At 36.0% G+C, this 20,003-nt stretch overlaps 1 protein-coding gene and 2 pseudogenes across 1 annotated transcript; 1 reads left to right on the top strand and 2 right to left on the bottom strand.

Moving 5' to 3' along the window:
- The first annotated feature begins 2,968 nt into the window (after positions 1–2,968).
- Positions 2,969–4,547, top strand: LOC123192827 (probable inactive serine/threonine-protein kinase slob2). The gene is made up of 2 exons (XM_044605484.1): positions 2,969–3,495; positions 3,910–4,547. The coding sequence occupies exons 1-2, from the start codon at positions 3,051–3,053 to the stop codon at positions 4,455–4,457; spliced, it is 993 nt and encodes a 330-aa protein (XP_044461419.1). The 5' UTR covers positions 2,969–3,050; the 3' UTR covers positions 4,458–4,547.
- Positions 4,548–6,463: 1,916 nt separating this feature from the next.
- LOC123192828 lies at positions 6,464–9,579 on the bottom strand (annotated as a pseudogene).
- A 4,992-nt stretch (positions 9,580–14,571) lies between these two features.
- Positions 14,572–19,750, bottom strand: LOC123192826 (annotated as a pseudogene).
- Between the last annotated feature and the right edge of the window lie 253 nt (positions 19,751–20,003).

Genomic DNA, 20,003 nt, shown 5'->3' with positions numbered 1-20,003 from the left:
TCCGGCGTTTCTCTTTTGAAGGATAAAACCTTTGTTTGGACAACGAATGTCATCGTTTGTCATCTATGAGATAAGAGAGAGACAACAATAGAGATGTGATCGAGTCTAGGTTGGAAAGTAGCAATCAACAGTGGTTGGAGATATGAAGAACAAAATTTAGGGATTTGTAAAGAAAAAGTTATTTTTTAAAGTTTAAGTTTGAGGTGAAATGTAATTTTCAAAACTAAGAAAAGATAAAATTATACATTTTTTAATATTATTGTTAAAATGACAATTTTATTATTATATTTAATAGTAATTTTAACGTAAGTTTAAGAATAGGTTTAAACCACCATCGATATATTTGTGAAATTGGATTAAAAGGTGGGTGGAAAATAGTGATTTGGCCGCAATTAACCATCAACGATGGTAAAGTAAGACTCCAATTACATTTTATGTTTACTTATGGTGTGCCTCTACTCATTTGTACGTGTAAATTTGTAGGAGATGTATGTTTTCATGATTCAACAATCCATTCTAGTTATGAGCATGAAATCCCAAACACTTTGGAAGCTGAACTCTTGCATCTCGTTATCGGATTTTGGCAATGGTCCGCCTTTCCAAATTTGCCACCACTTCAATAAAGGTTCTTCACTTCACATGGTTGCCAAGAGGATGCTAGAGAGAGGCATTCAAACTGTCATCCTCGAGCTCCAAATGATCAAAATTCTGCTGAATTGTCAGCATTTATGGCATCGTCCACAGGTCCGCTTCTGAAATTACTTGGGAAAAAACTATTGGGTTCCAAAGGTTTTCAGGTAAAGACATTCAAAATGGCATCTTGAATGGGGGGAAGGCAATCCTCTTGACAACAGGGACATACATGCTCCAGATAATCAATTCAAAGCTGCTGAATTTGCACGAAAGGGTATTGCTGCTTCTCCATCATTAAAGGTTGACGGAAATTCTGCCGGATGCCTTGCCTTTTCTAGTAAAGAATTAGATATTCATTGAGGCACTTTATTGGGCAATGGGTTTAACGAACGTATCTTAATGACTGGAGATGGGAAGCTAGATTTTCCTGCAGAATGTGAGACAAATAGCAACAACAAATTCAGTTTCGCAAAGCTGATGCTAGAAGCTATCCATTATAGCCCTAAGCAAACGACTGAGGTGGTTTCTTCAGGGTCAGAAATGAAAGAGTTATTACCTACGAGTTACAATTGTCCATTATCTTCAATGCTGTGGCCTTTCCAATATATATGCCAGGAGGACCAAGTTGGACTCAAGACATTGGCTTCATGCATGAGGTGGATTTACAAAATCATGGTGGAGTACATCAAATTCAAGATATGGAAGGTTGGAAAGCTCCAACCCTTGGAGGCAATATGGAGCAGGGAAGCCAAGTTTCGAATTGGGTTAAGTCGAAAGAGTCAAGTGTTACTCAAGCCTTGGGCTCCATGCAGGAGTTGAATTCTCATCATCTTGGAGTGCTCCAAGATCAAGCTAGAGATGATGAGGCAGGACCAAGCCATGACGGTACTGTGAATGGAGAACAAGGTCTGAATTGGTTCAAGCCAACAAAGGTGGCGCCAGAAACTATCTCTGATGATTGGTTCCAGCAGCAATGTAGGTCTTTAGCTGAAGTGGAGTTTTTATGTCAAGCTGAGCCCTTGCAACAGCTAGCCTGGACATGACTCCTTACCATGGAAAGATGATGAAGACCACAAATATGTGTGACAATGACAAGCATGGAACACCCGGAGCAGGAGAGTTGAGAGTTGGAGGTCCAGTTGATAACCAGCAGAAGCAACCCTTGCAGGATTCTTGCCTTCTGCAGTGGGCTTGTCAACCGTCAACTGGAGCATTTCATCAGTAGCTAGCAGTCTAACATGACAATATCCAGTGTGTGCAGTACATGGGACATGTTTTCTTATGGTTATAAAGAAAATAAAATAAAAGAACAATGGAATTTCAAGGTGCAGGTATTGTAGTAGTCAGACAATTGGTGATTTTGTTTTTGATAATTTTATTTGCATTATATGCAGATTTCCAAAGTTGGACCCGAAAGTTGGTAAAGTTGAAGAAGCAGTTGATATTGATAAACTCAGTGTTGCTCTCTCTGAATTCCATGCTTGTCTACCTCTTTTTCAAAAATCTCCATCTTGAATCTTCCAACCGTATGTTGGGAACCTTGATGCAAAAATGATGCATGACACTCCATCCAATGGCAAGCTTGTGGGCCTTGGACAGGCTGTTATGATACACAATGTGTTAATATATATAGTACGTTTTGGATATACAGTTCACAATAATTTTGTTTTTAAGTTTTATGATTCTAAACGTATATTAAGATATCTATTCACTCGTCTTTAATATCTCTTAATATAATATTGTTACACTTTCTATCCAATTTATGCTTATTATATAACTGCTTGTACAAGTAGCTTTGATATATGAATTTGCTAGTGCTAGTAGATATAGTGAATCCCATTTTCTGAACCTTGAAGCATGCTCACAAGTGGAGACGTATCCGGCATAGCAGCCCTTTGCTCACATGGTGAGAGGTAATTAAACTCAACTTTCTTCCATGTTCAAACCCTTTTTTTGGATCAAGATTTCTCTTCCCCTTCATTCCAATTCCCTCAAATGGTGTTTCGATATGTTTTACTCCAGAAATTCGGTCCCTTATCTATACATTTAGTTGCAGAAACTTTTCGTCTTCACTGTACACACTTTGTAAGTGAAGCATTGATGGCCCCCTGTCCTGGACAACTTTGACTTATTGGCTTTGGGCACCGCCCAGGTATAGATTTTGTAATTTTTTTTTTTTCTTTTACTGGCTCGATGACTATTTTACATTTACACCGATTCTTTTCTTATCTGTAATGCACTTTGCAGGAGAAAAGTTGACAAAAGATTGCCCCACTTGATGTCCAGGAATAAGAATTTTCTGACCATCTAAGTAAAGTAGCCTCGGAAAGAATACAAAATAGTTTAACTTTATGGATAAGAGAAATCTAAAGGGGACAACTTCTCTCACCATCTCTCATTTTCTTCAATAGCTTGACATGGGGAAAATCTGGATTGAAGTATGCCTCATATCTGCCCGGGGACTTGGGCGTTCTTCTTCTCTTTGGAAGCTTCAATGGTTTGCTGTTGGGTGGATTGATCCTAACAACAAATACTGCACCAAGATTGATGCTTCTGGGAATGCAAACCCGGTGTGGAGAACCAAGTTTGCTGCCTTGGTTGATGACTCAAATTTCCAAGATATGGCTTTGCATGTTGAAGTATACAGCAGAGAGCCCATTTTTCTCAGGGAAAGGCTTCAAGGAACAGCTACTATTGTCTTGAAAGAATTTATGCCCAAGTATACCACCGAGGGTTTCAGATCAGGAACTGAACAAGTTGGGAGCTATCAGTTGCGCAAAAGAAATTCCAGCAAACCTCAAGGATTTGTTGATATTTCAATTCATATCTCTGAAGAGCGGGAAGATACAAGTTTATACCAAGGTATTTATGATATATTTCTTATACATCTAACACACTTGTAATATTTCATAGTTTTGCTTTTTGGCTCGCCAAGTCTTGCCCCACTATTCGAATGATATTGGTAGAGTATGGTTCAATAATCCGACACACTATTAAAATGTGATTTTAATATCATTTGTAATATCATCGATCTAATTGATCAATCTATTGTCAAGATATTACTAATTTTAAATGTATATTTAAAAAATTATTTATCTAATTATAGTTTAATGTTTTCAAAGGATGTGAAATGTATATTTAAACTTAATATTTCTCTCATATTTTGTCAATATATCTAAACTTATTCTCTCTCATACTTCGTCAATATGAAATTTATATCCTAGATGAAAATTTTAATTTATGAATATTGAATTTAACTCTTTTGCCATTTTTAAGGTAGCGAAGGTGGAATCATGCTCATGGATCAAAGCAACAATATCAAATTGTCCACTGAAGGAGGTTCAGGACCAGCCTACCCAACAGAGCAGCCCCAGAACCCCCTCCATCGACCAGAAAACCAATCACAGACAAATTTTCCATATGCCCATTCAGTGTCTTACCCAACAAATTATTCAAACCTGTCAGTTAGTGGACAAAGCTACCCTCCACCTGCAGGACCCAGCTATCGTCCAGCACAAACTCCACCACCACCACCACCACCACCACCGTCACGAACTCCACCACCACCACCACCACCACCTTCCAATGTAGGCTACATACCCACTCTTCTACCCAGAACAAATAATTTATCGTCAACTTATGTGGATGTGCCGTCATCTGGACCCCCAGGACGAGGTGTGAGACCTGGCTTTGGAATGGGAGTAGGTGCTGGAGCACTGGCAGCCGGTGCTGTTCTCTTTGGTGATGACTTCATGTCAGGATTTGATGTACCTTCAGGGTTACAGGATCCCAGTCTTACCATATCAATTGATCCTCCTTTCTGATATTGTATTGATTATCCTATAATTTCCGTATTTCTATCAGATGGAATTAGATTTGATTATAATCCATGATGATCCAACAGCTTGGCAACATATTGATTTAATAGTTATCATAAATCATGTTTGTGCAAAACCTGGAAAGTTGATTTGCTTGTTCAAGGCAACATATAGCAGTATAGCAACATTTCTGGAACAGTTACATAATATGCCATTGTGAGGCTATCAAGATCTCAAATTGTATTAGCGAAAAAGAATAATGTGGTATATACAAATTTATCATAATGAAGATCTGAACAGCAATCTATATCTAAGAAATATCAATTGTATCACTATCACCTGCTTCCCTGGACTGGACAGGACTAAAAATGCTCCGGAATTATCACTGGGAATATTATCTCCTTCAGATGCTGCAACTTGGAAGAGAACAACTCTTTTAACAGTAAACAAATGTTTATTCAGTCTCTGACAATGAACTTAAGAAAATAGCCATCATTGAACATTTCCGCAAAGATGAATTTGGTCTAATTGGATTGTTTGTTGATTGCGTCCACTTTTCATTATCTGAACATGTCACCTACAATACCCTAATTGAATCACCAATAGTACAGGTGAAACACATGACCTGAATTGGGATTATAAGATGAAGTTTGCTTAGAATAGGTATATGAAAAAATATGAAATGATTTGATATTTATACATTTTTTATATACTAAAAGGCCAAACGACTATTTCCCACCCAAACTATGCTGAAATGTCAAAGTTCCCTCCATTAACTATGAAAATACCGTTTACACACCCATGAACAGTTAAAATTAACAGTAGTAAAGGTAAAATCGTCATTTTAGATTAAAAATAAACTTAAATATGATTTCATTTGCCCCCCTAAATTTAAAAAACTAACTTTTCTCCCCTAAGTCAAGTTTGAAAAGATTATATTTCCCCCCCTAGGGTTTAGTTTCCAAACCTATTCACTTTCTCCGACGTCATCATCAGTCGTTTCTCCCTCCCGACAGTTTCTCTTCCACCGACGGCCTACCTCAACTCCACATCAACCCATCCAACGCCGAGAGACGTCGTCTGTGAAGAGAAATCATCTTCCCAGAAGACGAAGACGAGATTGAGACGCCGAGAGACGTCGTCTGGGAAGAGAAATCGTCTTCCTAGACGAAGATGGGAAGACTCGTCGTCCTTTGGGAAGACGATCGTCTTTTTGGATGACCAAGACGATCGTCTTGTCTTGCCAGGCGACGAAGACGAGATCGATCGATCTCATCATCATCGTCTGAGAAGACGATTTCTCTTCTCATACGACGTTTCTCAGTGTCGGATGGGTTGGGGTGGAGTTGAGGTGGGCCGTCGGTGGAAGAAAAACCGTCGGGAGGGAGAGACGGCCGACGATAACGTTGGAGAAAGTAAACGGGTTTTGAAACTAGGCCCTAGGGGGGGAAATGTGATTTTTTCAAACTTGATGTAGGGAATAAAATGTTAGGTTTTAAACTTTTAGGGGGTAAAATGAAATTAAATTTTCAGGGGTTAGAGTTCTGTTAATTTTAACTACTCATAGGTGGGTAAACGGTATTTTTATAGTTAATAGGGGGAACTTTGATAGTTCAGCATAGTTTGGGTGGGAAATAGTCCTTTGGCCATACTAAAATCTCTCTCTTCGTTTGATTTCTCATATGGAGTTGACGGCTCACCCTTTATTACTAACTTTTTGCATACTAGAGTTGCATAGAAAATGAATGTAACTTTAAAAAATAAAGAATAAAAGAGCCCACTGAGGAAAAACAACAAAGATTTAATATCTATTTTGTTTATATATCTCTTTTGTGGACTTTTCCCTAAAGCATTATATTGAGGTTAAATTTATTTAACTAACTCCCCAAATTCTATAATACATTCGCTGTATGATAATATGGGGTGCTACATTTACCACCAGAAGCAACTTATTATCATTCATATCCTGTTGACATCTCAATTTCTTATGGTATATACCGAAAGAAACAACATTTTATGCAAGATCTTAATTAGTATTTATGTATATCTCTGCCAGGGAAATTTGGTTATTTACATACGGTGAGGAGATATACTCCGGAGCCTACCTAGGCCGGCTGTTTATTTTCAGAAAGCTCACATATTCCTTTCTGCAGTATCACCCAACCATTCACTGGATCAAAACTGCACCTATAGAAACTGAAAATGGGAAACAGTGCGAGAATGACAATTTAATGATTCATGACACATCATAAAATTTGGTCTTGGAAAACATTAAAACCACGGTAAACTACAAAATTTGATCACATGCCCATCTGAAAAATCCAATGTGGAAAAGGTGAAATTCATCTTAGAACTGTAATCCGTAGATGTAATGTTTTTACCAATAAGTCGCCTTTTTTTAATTTTATTTTTCTCTCAGCAAAATTGTGTTAGTATCAACTTAGATCAGGCATGCAAAGCAACTCCTTTGTTATGGTTCATAACTAAACAATTATCCCCAGCTAGCAGCTACACAGGAACCAATGGTCACCCCACAACAATAACAATGGCAGACATCTGTTTTGAAGACCATCACATACCTTCCATCCATGCCAACAATAATCACAGTATTTTGAGATCCAAATGCTGCAATGAATTGGGTGCCTTCTGGTAAGTGGAACTGAGCGAATGACCACTCTGAGCTAAAATATTTTGGTAAGACTCCTGCAAGAAGTAAAATTTGTTAAGTTATAGAAGCACCAACTTTTAAGTGAAATTATTCTATCAAGTTTCAGCATTTAGCACTCCATCTACATGGCAGGTTTCATGGACTTACATTTCAGAATACATATATCAAACTTTCTATTTCAAGGCATTTAAGGAAACCAGAGAATGAACTTTGTCCAACATCAAAACTTAATGGTAATTACCAATGCAGATTACTATTGCCACAGTGTTTTTGCTAATTCTTCTTCAGTTTAAAGAAAAAGGGAAAAATAGATTATATAACCATTTATTAATAATAAGCACATCTCACCTCTCATAAACAACAATGACGAACTAGGGTTGGCACCAGATCTAGGAGAAATAAGGGCATCAATTGATGTTGAAGTTTGGTGAAAACCTGCTGGACTCTGAGGAGTAAGATGAGACAATGAGTCCTCCCCAACCACTTAAACTCTGAGACTGAATATATGAACAGTACCTTGATCACTTGAGACAGCTAGCCATTGGACATTAGGAAAAAACGCAACATTGTAAATCTCTGCTTGGTCCACACCTCTTCAAACCTACATGGAAGCATCTACTATAAATTTAACATGTTTCAACAAGTTATGAACTCGAAAGAAAAACAATTTAGACTTCACGCAACTAACTTTCACTTTTTATATTCAATCTTTAATACATTCCAAAGATGTTACAACTTCCATTTATAAATCTGATTGAATTTCAAAAATAGAAAATCAAACAAGCCCTAGTTCCTCACAAGAAGTGTTAATTCATTGATCTACGTTACTATTTAAAGACCAATGAGAACAGTTCAAGGGTTACCTCTTGCAAGCAAGACCGTCCACAGTATTGAAAATTCTAATCAAAGTGCCTCTTGTACTAGCAGTTGCAAGAAGCAGGCCGTCCACTGACAAGGTGATGCACGCAATATTTGAGTCATGAACATTGATTGACTTTATCATATTGAGCCCAAAGTGCGCAACTCAAAACTGCCCACGATGGAGACCTGGGCAAGCCAACACACATGTACTTGAATGGTGAGAAAGAGAACAAAGCCCCCTTGGATTTGCAAGAGTCTCAATCTGATGAAGTAGCATCAGATCTATAAAACTGTAAACATATATCTTATGCTCAAGAACAACAACAATGCGATCCCTTCTCAATTCACTGCCTGGACATCAGATCTAAATGCAAATTCACAAATGCATCTGCCCTGACGATCATCCCAAATGATAACTTTATTGGGTGGATGCTGGGAATTATCCCCAGCACCAACAAGTGCCAGAATATTGCAGCGAAACAGCATCTCAACAATCTTAAATCCCCCACATTTCAAATCGCGTCGGAGTGTTTCCTTAAAAGGCTCACAGTTAAAAATACAAAAGCCAGAACTTGTTCCAGCAGCAAAGCAACCGTAGTCTTGATTCCAGGAGACGGATGGTACGTCTATTTCATCAGCATCATTAACGTCTGGGTGAGGAGGGCGAAAAGAAGCAGAAGGGCCAGCATTGGTGTATTCACAGGATTCAAGCATTGTTTGTTGCAAAATTCCTCGAGATGTTGAAATGGTTTAACTCATGTGGGATGAGGACACAGTCATCAGAACCCATTTGGACCAATCAAAAACCAAAGGAAACCAGGAAAATATCTGGCAACACATAACAAAACATGTGGATGACGCTTGAAACCAACAACTGATAACAATTACAAAGCTCAAAGACGAAATATTTTGACCTGAACCCATCAGAATTCCCATTAGTTGTAATAAATCATACCATGAACACCGCATAATTGAAAATAATAATATAAAAGTGGCATTGGGATGAAAAAATCATTTATAAATTATGCTAACATAAATGATAGAGCGTAGTAATATAGAGAATCATACAAGTAAACAAGGGAGCTGCAATGGGGTATAAAATAAATGGAACCAAAAACTAACCTTAGGATGTTGGATTGATAATCATTCCTCGTCTTCGAAGGTGTTTGCGAGGGAGTGAAAATAAGAGAGATCCGAGAGGTAGAGAGTTAACAGACACAAAAAAGGGTAGAAGACAAGTATTGGGCTTTATATATATATAAGTTTTATTATTTATTAAATCATGTCTATTGGTCCCCGTGGCAAGCATCCATCTATTTCTATATAAATATCTGGAGACTTGATTATGAAACCGATGATAAAGGCAACGTTGCCTTCGTCTTGTGCTTGTGAAATTGGCATTATTAGATTTGGATGATATTTGGCAATGTGCTTTCTGCAGAACCATTTATCTACAGATATTCCATTCAACAAAGTCTTTTCTCTGTATTTTGTAAGATGAGAAACACATCTTTTCTTTCCAATATAAATGAATGGAAATGAAGATCAATACTGAATATCTTGCTTGCTCCTGGTTTGCTTACATGAGATAAGGCTCAATTTATATTGCCCACAACTTGCAATTTTGGCGGCTGGCCTTTATATATATATATATATATATATATATATATATATATATATATATGGTCCTCTCTTTAATTCCAACAAAAAAAAAAACCCCTTGAAATATACTGGCGAAACAATCACACCGGCGAAACCCTTTTTATATTACATATTCCATAAGGTGGAATGGAATTAGATTAGACTTAAAGTTGTTTGCTTTTTCCAGTGGGGTTGGGTGGGGACCGATTTATATCAGTTTCAAGAAACTGAAAACTACACGGCTATTTGTTTAGCCAAAAGAGGGACCGCCTAATTTTTATACTGGGGAATAGGATTATAACTCCAAGAAACGTAGAGGTAGAAGTAGCAGTAGTTAGCTTCTTCTTCAGACTCAAGTTGATTTCCAATACAGGTACTTGCCTCACATGTTGCTCTCATCCATAAATGGCAAACATAACACAGCCCCCAATAGCCACCCTCCAATCTGCTTCTTCATAACCCTATCCTACCCTTCTCCAATGAATTGAATATTCCAACAATTATTATTATTTATACTATATGCTAACAAAGGTACAATCTCATACGAAAAGAAACTGAATTTATGCCTATTTACTTTCAACTCAATTCCACATATTTTACGCCTTTTTCTGTACTTTCACTAGTTGTTACTTAAAATATGCAGTTTCAGCAACTTTGAAACCAAACATCTAATATCCAAATGCCTGCATTTAGAGAAGAAAAAGTTGAAAACCCTACTAACTTATGCATAACGTGTGTGATTTTGACACCATTTAAGATACCAGAAAAAAAAAGGCCCAAGTAATGGTGAATATTGCCTAATTTTTTAATGAATTAGGTGCCATACATGCATATTTATCTGGGAAATGTATATAAATGGATTCGGAACTAAACAATACAATTTAGCATTGATTAGCAACTATAATGTATGAACAGTTGGCCATATATAGTTTCAAGATCTAAGCTGACAGCACTATCTGGTATGTTACAACTCACAATAACCAAAAAGAAAGTTAAATGCAAATCTTAAGGTTAAAGAAGCCCAAGGCAAAGTTTACTTTCTTTTCTGGCTAAAGGAGAGGGTGCCTCTCAATAGCATTCAATGGATACTTGGGGCAGACTAAAGGCTTTCATCTTCAATAAGCAGGAAGATCCTGGTGGAACGACCTTGTACATGATCCACATTTTGGATGAGTTTCATGTTAAGTAATTAAAGAGAAGTGCCAATGCAAGTAGAAAACTGGCCTTAAATATTACTTACAGAGTAAAGTTTCAGTTTCAGGATGTCCTCATCAAAAAGAAGTAGCAATTTGAGTGCATTTGTTTTACCCGAGTAGAGAAATTGTAAAAATGTAGGCAACAGAAAGAAGGAGCTCCCTTCAGTCCAAGCACAGAACAAAAGGGATGCAAAATTATCTCCCGCATCATTCACACAATCACAGTAGCAAAAACACAAATCCATTGTCTACTGAGTGCTTGAATGAATGAGTCGGCAGCTAGTTGAATCCCTTAATTCCATCCATGAGTGGGCTGAAGGAAGCTCTCTCACACCATTCCATCCACTCTTTTATAAACCCACATAATCAAATACCACAACACAACCTCTATCACTCATACACAACAAAATTATAGAATAAAATCTTCATTCTAAAAAAGAAAAAAGCACTATTTCATAGTCACAGATGGAGGACTTAACTACCCAGTCTATTTGAAGCAGTCTAATACATCAAATAAGGATCAACAGGAGATGCAAAAAGATCACAGTCATATTTACTATATTCCAAACAGTCCAATTTCTCGGATGATTTGAATTAAAAATCCAATAAGCTAAAGTAAAAGGCCATCAAATAATTGTCAATTACCATGTACTTCACATGGTAACTCAAAAGGAAAGAAAAAGGCAATAAATTTATAATACAGTGTTTCTCATTCAAAGACAATGGACCCAGACTTTTACCATGATCACTAAACAAACTAATAATATTTGATGAACAAAATGAAAGCAATCACTCAACAAACTAATAATGGAAAGTAGGCGTTAGGAAGACTTCGTTCAGAATAAAAAATTTTAAAGTAGAAATATTCCTCAAAATTTGAGCTTAGAATCAAAAGGGAAAAAAGTACTGATGAGAAATGTGTAACCTATAACTAGCTATATATAACATGAAATGACGAGATCTCTATCAAATATGTACCAATACAAGAAGAATCCTGAGTTTAAATAACTAGTATCACTAATAACTTTGACCAGTAATTCTGGGAAACCCTTCTACTTTTCATTTAACTCTGTGTAAAGTAAAGGGGTAATTTGATCTAATCTTGAATCACATATTTAAGAAATTAAAATGAAACACAATTCAACTTAACTGCTAAAAGTCATAGAGGTGTGGGAGTCTCCATAAACTGAAACCCTAAATCTCTCAAGCAATGTAGAAATAGTTAAAACCCTAATTTTCAGATGATAATCCAGGCAAGTAAGCATAAGAGGGAGAGGAGGAGTTGTATGAGTATAAGAAAGGCGAAAGAAGGGCTAGTATAAACGAAGCAATACAAGTAGAAAAAGGGAAAATAAGACGGAAAAAGGGAGTTTCACAAAAGAAGGAAGAGAAATTGGATTCGTTTAGCAAAGGAAAGGTGAGTAGATGGGTCATTGTCTTCATGAGAATCAGAGACAGGAAAGCGACTCTAGATATTAACAAATCTAAGAGAGAGAAGCTTTGTTTCTTAATTTGTCTCTCTGTGTTCAGGGGACTTTCTAACAGACGATACAAAGAAAGAAGAAACGAGAATGCAAGTAAATCTGTATACATGTAGCTTTAATATAACTCCATCCATTTCTGCTTTCCCTATCTCATTAATACACAGTGAGTGACTACTGCAAGTAACTAGATCGAGGCTCCTTTGACCATTTTAATGCTTCACACTGTTACACTGTATAAATAATATCTCTACGCCTGGTTTTTGCCATAGAATTAACAGTCTCCCACTGATGCAGTACTGTTCATTACAGTGTTGAATTTTTCTTAATGGCTACTCAAACCATTATATATTTTTTAAATTTTTTTAAAATAAAAAAGAAATTTCTTATTTTAGCATAGGGGAGACTAAATTTCTATTATTTTTTATTAAATGTATCAAATTAATTATCTTATTTTCAAAACAAAAATAAATAATTTTAGTTATTAATCTTGATCATACCTTTAATAGTAAATACTAAAAAAATTTGTCATAAAAACTAAAAGTTTGATTCTTTCGTTGAAAAAAATGTAAGAGTAAAAAAAATTAAGTTTATTTCGTTGATAGTAAAAAAGTAATAGTGCAATGCATCCATGAATTTTTGTCTAATTGTTTAATATTTCTGTAAATCTTCACTGCATAAATTATATAATAAATTAGGATCAATATTATGTGTATTTATTTTAGGTATACAAATATATACCTATTTAAATATGTTATCATATGATTGAATATTATTTTATTTTTAATTCAAAATCACCTAATAATGTCTCGTATTGATGATAGATTGGCCATTAACTTAGAAATTAGAATATTAAGAGTGTTGTTCTCTTATTGTTATAATTAATAGCCCACTTAAGCCATAGTTGTTACATTGGCTTTTCCATGTCCACCAATGCACACAATTCAATAATATATAAGTTCTCTTGTTAAAATCAATATTTGTTTGGTTTTCAACGATTTTTTTTCACCTGTGGAAAGCAGTGTTGATTCTTCTGCAATATTCTTATGAGTAGCCTTTGTTTATTTATAATATAATTATGTTAAGGTAGTTCCAAGATCTAGCGTATGTTGCAGCTATTTATCATAGGAAGTTATGGTTTAGGCATTTACAGCAGAAGAGGTAAGCATTAGGACATCCATTTTACTTTTATGTCTCTACAGTTACATTCCTGTTAGTTTGGGGTGAAAATCCTTAGTTTCAAAAATGCATAATGAATGTGATATGATGAGCAAAAAATTTAGAAATGAAAAGCGTGGGTGGAGTTGCCTATGTATGCTGCTTATTTCTGTAAGACTCTGAATCGTAGAGAGTGCATTTGTGGAGACCACTAGGTGCAGTGCATCTCAGTCTTTTCTGCCACCAATATCATCTTCCTCTTCTCTCCTCTCCTCTTATATACTTTTTTTGATAAAAGCATTATCTCATGTCATCTCATCTCATCACATCGCCCTTTTGAGTAATCATGCAGTCTGATGTTGGCCAACAAGCAATACTAATGCTAAGCTACCTAGGTGAAGTTACATCATTTATCCAAATCAAATTTTTACTCCTACTTTTCAATATGATGGTAAAACTCGTTAACTCTAATGCCGATATGGTAAAGGGAGATGTAATTGTTCGTAGTTTTCTACCATAAAACTCATGGAAATAGAAAAGGTGAATGCCATATTTGAAACCCATTATGCAATGCAATGCAAACACAAGAATTTATGGTATGGGCCCAATTTGCAAACTTCGGGGTCATTGACTGGTGTAATGTGCAAGTGCAATGGTGACTTGTTTGTGGGCATTATCGGCTATCATTATTTTTCTGACTTCATTACTTGTAAACTCAAGTTTCAAATATAGGACCACCTTAACTCCACCCTCAACCCATTTAAGCAACACCCTTATTCATGATTTCAGAACAACTTCTGCATACCAGCTATGGTTTTTCTTTTCATGAAACTTCTGATATGTGAACTCAAACTCTTGAGATTTGGTGATGGATGAATGCTGAATCATAGAAGAAATGGGTGCACTCCAATCTAGGCAACATATTCATGCCCACTACCATCTTGTTTTCCATACAAGTTTGCTTCGCTCATTTATGAAATGTATATTCAATTATCTGTGTAACTAATATTCAGTACTGTGCATTTTAAGATCAGTAATGAAATATATACAAAAGTTTTTAAACCATTTCATACCTCAATTCTGTCCTCATCTAAACGGGTACCCACTTCAGCACATAGAAAAAACCTTTTTCTTTAACAAAACATGTTTAAATGTAACAGGGGTCAGAATTTTTCCTTTGGTTCTGTATACTTTAGAAAGACAAAGGTATTGATTACAACTCAGAGAACATAATACACAAGCATATCACTTCTGATTTTGGAGAAACCTTCCAATCCACTGGCCATTCTGGGCAGTTCAACAACAGAATTTAATTCATTCATATACATCCGCTATTTGCCTATGCAAGAAAAAGGATGAAACCTTTGTTTAGAGAATTCTCAATAACTCATACTACTTAGAATAACTGGAACAACAAGCTTGTTGAGCCATCCCCAAATGATCGCAAGTCTGCAGGTTTAACCAGAGCCCTGCAGAGAGGGCAAGTTCTTTCTCTCTCCAACCTGAAGTATAATCACCAGATAGTCAACAAATGAAACTGATTATGGTAATTTTACACTCTACATAGTTTATGTATACCCTGTACTCACAGAAATCTTCTAAGCTTGATGCAGCAAAAAATGGGCAAAATAAAGTTTCAGTATATAATGGTTGGAGAAAAATCAAATTTGCAAACCAACAGGCCAAAAATTGACATACCGTCTTTTTTTTATTGTTTTTCCCATTTTTCAAGATATTCCACTGCATGACATCATGCATAAATAGTCAAGGGGAAGAAAAGAGTTAACGGACAGGCTTCTTCTTCTCTAAGTCATACCAGTTGACAATGATCTACTAGACTTCCTTTCTAATAGGAGCAATTATTCATACTAATTGATGGTTCTGATAAACTACAAAACACAAGTTCTTCAAGAGTGTGTTTCTGGATTTCCTATGTTCCCAGAAGTTGAAGTTTTGGCAGAGTGCAATTATGAGGCATTTGAACTTGATAAATTCAATTTAACCTATGCATTAAAATCCAATTCACAAAAATACTATTGCACTATCCAATGAGTAGGTTGAAACCTAACATAAGAATAAGCAATAAACTATTTATGAATTACATATTATGTTCATCATTTCTCTCTTGCCACTCACCACTATATACAGGGTTTATTAACTCCAAAAGTCAATAGTTTGGTCTATAAGCAAGTTTCTCAGAAGAATATTAAGGTCAAAAGCACATAAAAAAAATTACGCCATTCAACTTTGACAGTATAGCCATCGAAATATTAATTGTGAAACACAAGCTTACAAACTTACCATTCAGAAACACAGTCCTCGCAAAATATGTGTTTACACTGCAATAAGACAGGAACATGCATCCTCTCTTGGCAAATAGCACAGAGGTCTCCAGCTGCATTTACCTGCGTTGGATTATCTAGAGTTCAGAATGGGTAGATTATTTAATCAGGAGAAAAATAAGTCAGTTATTTAGATCAACATTCACATTAAAAAATAGTATCATATATACCTAATTTGCTAATAGATAACAACTGAACTTGTGAAATGTTGACAGTATATAAGAAACATGAAATCGGCAAGCAACAAGAAGTCATTGTAGTATAGTGGGAGTATTCCCGCCTGTCACGCAGGCGACCTGGGTTTGATCCCCAGCAATGGCGTTAAAGATTTTTAAAAGTTGATTCTACCTTTGGGAAATCTTGTTAGTTGGGGTTTGTCCAGTGGTAGGATTTCCCCTCCGTGGGACTGTGTATATCCATTTTCTCCACTTAATGCATTTTACTTATCAAAAAAAAATCTGCAGCAGTGGTGGAATCAAAAGATTTACCCACTGCTCCTAAAGTGATATGTTTAACCAATGTTTTCACTTTATGCAAAAAGTCTCTATCAAGAAATAGGGAACATTCCTGAAATCTGGTCTGACGTTGAGAGCACCAATCTCCTAGACCAAGAAAGAACTACTATAAGCAGGTTGAGTTGTGCAGGAACCCAAAGGGGCAAGGCTTAAGTTAGTTTCAAATCCATAATAAGAAAAGGCATAACCAGCAAAACTACACCACACCAAGCCCATTGAACTTTCCCTCACTATGTTATTAAGCAACTCTTGTGATCATGCATCATGAAGTTGTTGTATCCCTCATTACTTTCCAGGGTAAACCATCACCATTCACAGATTTTCTACCATAAAGAGAAATACTAGTTTGGTCCATTAATTTATATGATGCAATTATTGCAATAAAAAACATAGATTAGAGTTCAATTTGACAGAGAATTAAAAGAGCTGAACAATCAAAAAGGTTTTTTTAAATAAATTAAAAATACACAATTGTACCTGTTCCGTTGTAGCATAAGACCCATAATGAACTTCCTTCCTTGACAATGCCCTCAAGGCAGCAAAGAGAGATTGAACCTGGCAAGCAACTAAAACAGTCAGGACTAATACCCCAGTCTAATCTAAGTCCCATTAAGTATTTCTAAGAAAACCAAGTGAACATGAAAGCTGTAAAGATGAATGCATATATTGGAAGATGAACTATGACTTTACCTTCTCAGCAATGGTGATAAACTTGAAAGTTAAATACAGCCCTGTCGTCAATGATGAAAAGAGGCTTCCATAATCTTTGTTCAAGAAAAATCGGTACCAGACTGGTGCTGGCAACAGTGCACGGTAAAACAGCAGAACATACTCAACCAAAGTTAGAATTTGACCCTGAAAAACAAAATGCCAACTGTCAGAGAGTTCTGGAAATATGAAAATGATGTTTGCAGTTACAAATTACATATGAAAGTAATTTCAATATGCCTGGAATTGCATTACCTGCCGACGGAAATTATGGCCTCTGCCACTCTTATAATAAATTAGCAGTAGACACTTAAGAGCCATAGCTGCCTGCCTCACCATTGTATCTAGAAATGATAAAATATCACCAATAAGTCAGCATTCAAGATTAGAGCCATAAAAGGTAAATGTGGTTAAGGCATGTAGGAGGTGACAAGCAATATCAATGACCAACTGAACAAACTAATAAGAGTTAACGTGGAATCTCATAGAAAGCTGCACACATTTTGATCAGCCACACATTAATATATTTTCTCTTGAAAAGGATGATGAACCATATCATAATCAGCATTAAAACGTAATTAATAACATTTACTTTAGTGTTCCAACAACGTTAAAGGACATGCAAAATATTTACTGCATACATTCTATCACAGCAATCAATAACAGTAAACACAAGTAATTAAATTTATACCGTTCACTAGGATGATGAATACAGCATGCCAGAAAGGTGGAATTGTTACTGGAGGAATCAAAATCAATGCATATAAAGATCATCATGTCGAAGCCACCAGTAAATTCCAAGCACATGAAGCAGAAAACCTAAAGAGATTATGATGAGAACAGAGCTTTTTCTCTCTCCCTGCCAAAACCAAGAAGAAATTAGATTTTCCTTTTCTTCACTGTGGGAAAAGAAAGGGTGGAAATGAATTCACTAGAGGACATGAATGCACCTTTAAAGCAGTCTGCTTTCGAAGGATATCATTCGACTTAAAAATCATTGCTGTAATCCAAATCATAATGAAAAAACCTGCAAGCCATCCCAAACAGAAATTTTTCACCAAATCAAAATTTTCTCCAAAGGCTTAAAAACAATGACAGAAGAAAATACAAAAGAACAACAGATAACTGAACAAAAATTATTGAAATATCACTTAATGTTGGTACTTGTTTGTTGAAGGCAATAATCTTAAGTTCAATATTTCTAAGAAGATAAGTAAAAATAAGAAGGTATTTCCTTTTTGTTTCAGTGATGGCTAAAATCTTTTCTGCAAGATTTATTTCTATCTTTTCGTCTCATTTGGTATTTAAGTACTGACTAGCAAACAATTAGAAACAAAACATAAATGCTTTTCGTATGAATTAGAAATGAGCATCATGTATAATTTGCAGAAGCACAAACATTCATTCTCAGCTTGTGAAATTGAACAATAACATTAACATGTAAAAGATGGATAAAGAGAACAAATACCTTGCAAATGCTGACGAATGAATACAACCAGCAAGAGTAATGAAAATGGAAGAACTTGTTCGAGCCACCGAGCAAGTTGATGTATATCATAACTCCGGTAAGAAGAATCACGAGAAGTACTACCTTCAACTGAAGGAGGCACCGATGGAAGCGTTTCCCCAGTCCCTACTGGATTTGCCTGCTCGTTATCCAACACTACCTCTGTGGTTTCGGTTTCAGCATTCACTGGTCTAATTATCTGAATAGAAACCTCCCCAGGACTCCCACTGCTTAGATTGTCAGTGGAATTGGGCAACTGGGTCTGAATATGACCAACTGGGTCAGAATCTTGATGGGCAGAATCAGAAGTAGCTGGAACCACACGGGAGTATTCAAGAAGAAGAGATAATGGTGAGTGAAACAAGTTTAGCGAAACGCCATACCTTTTAGAATTATCATTGCTAATATTAGAAGAAGAGGTTGTAGCAGTAGTGTTAGATTGAGACGAAGATGGGTGTATGTAGGTACCAGGAGTGGTTAGTGGAGAAGTTTCCATTTTAATACTCCAAAAGAGGTGATGCCTGACCGTCTGATTAAAAACAGTTCAAGCCTATACCCGAAAGGAAATTACCAAAATTTTATGAGTGAAAAAAAATACAATAAAATCAAACAAAGAAACCATTATAGAAGGAAAAGGTTTTTATGATGAAAATCATCACCTTAAACATTATATTAGAGACAGACAGAGTATCAACAAGCCGGAGAGATTAAAGGCAAAGAAATGTCAAAAGATTAGGTGTGATATGTAAAACTGGGTATCTTACACACAAAGACAATGTTTTTGTAATGAAAGCTAGCAACTTGATTATGATAAGAAGCTTAAGATGAAGATTGAATGAGATAGTTTCTCTTCTCTGGGATTAAAGAAAAGAAAAGAGATAAGAAGGATCCTTCTTGACTTGATCCTACGTCCTTTCTTTCTCACCACGCTGCAATATGAAAGCGTGTACTTCCATCTTTTCTGCCCTTTGAAAATCTCCTGCCTTCCCAGAAAGAGGCCACCAATTGATTGTCTCAAACGAGTAAAATAATATTATCTTGGCACAAATTCAATTTATATATTACGATTTGACGAAGGCAAATACGTGATAATATTCATATTTATCATTTATTGTTATGACGACCGAGAAGAAGTGGCTGAAGTCTAAGCTTTTAGGCTTGAACACTATGAAATGATCTGATTGGATATCAAGTTGCGCGGCGCACACCCTGTTCCTACGACCAGATGATACATGACTAGTTTACGTTTTTCCCACCTAACGTCGGCCAACAAGAATTATTCCGAGTGCACCTATTTTTAAGCATTAGGCTTTTAAGGAAGGCGTGTTAGGTGTTTATATCCTAGGGAATTGTCTTATAATTTTTATTTTTTCTCTTTGAGCTTCCAAGTTTTGTTGTGGTACGTTGTCTAAAGTGTTCTGCTAAGGCATGCCTAGTTTGTTTTTCTATTTTTTATTTGAGGTTTCGGTTTGTTT

This window comes from Mangifera indica, chromosome 12 (assembly GCF_011075055.1).
Source record: "Mangifera indica cultivar Alphonso chromosome 12, CATAS_Mindica_2.1, whole genome shotgun sequence".
NCBI classification, from domain to species: domain Eukaryota; kingdom Viridiplantae; phylum Streptophyta; class Magnoliopsida; order Sapindales; family Anacardiaceae; genus Mangifera; species Mangifera indica.
This window is presented reverse-complemented; position numbering and strand designations above follow the sequence as displayed.

What these genes read in the sequence shown, in the direction of transcription:
- LOC123192827 (XM_044605484.1), top strand. Translation starts at nt 3,051, where the DNA reads ATGGGGAAAATCTGGATTGAAGTATGCCTCATATCTGCCCGGGGACTT. An exon ending in AGATACAAGTTTATACCAAG is followed by an intron (nt 3,496 to 3,909) that starts GTATTTATGATA and finishes GCCATTTTTAAG; the next exon opens with GTAGCGAAGGTGGAATCATG.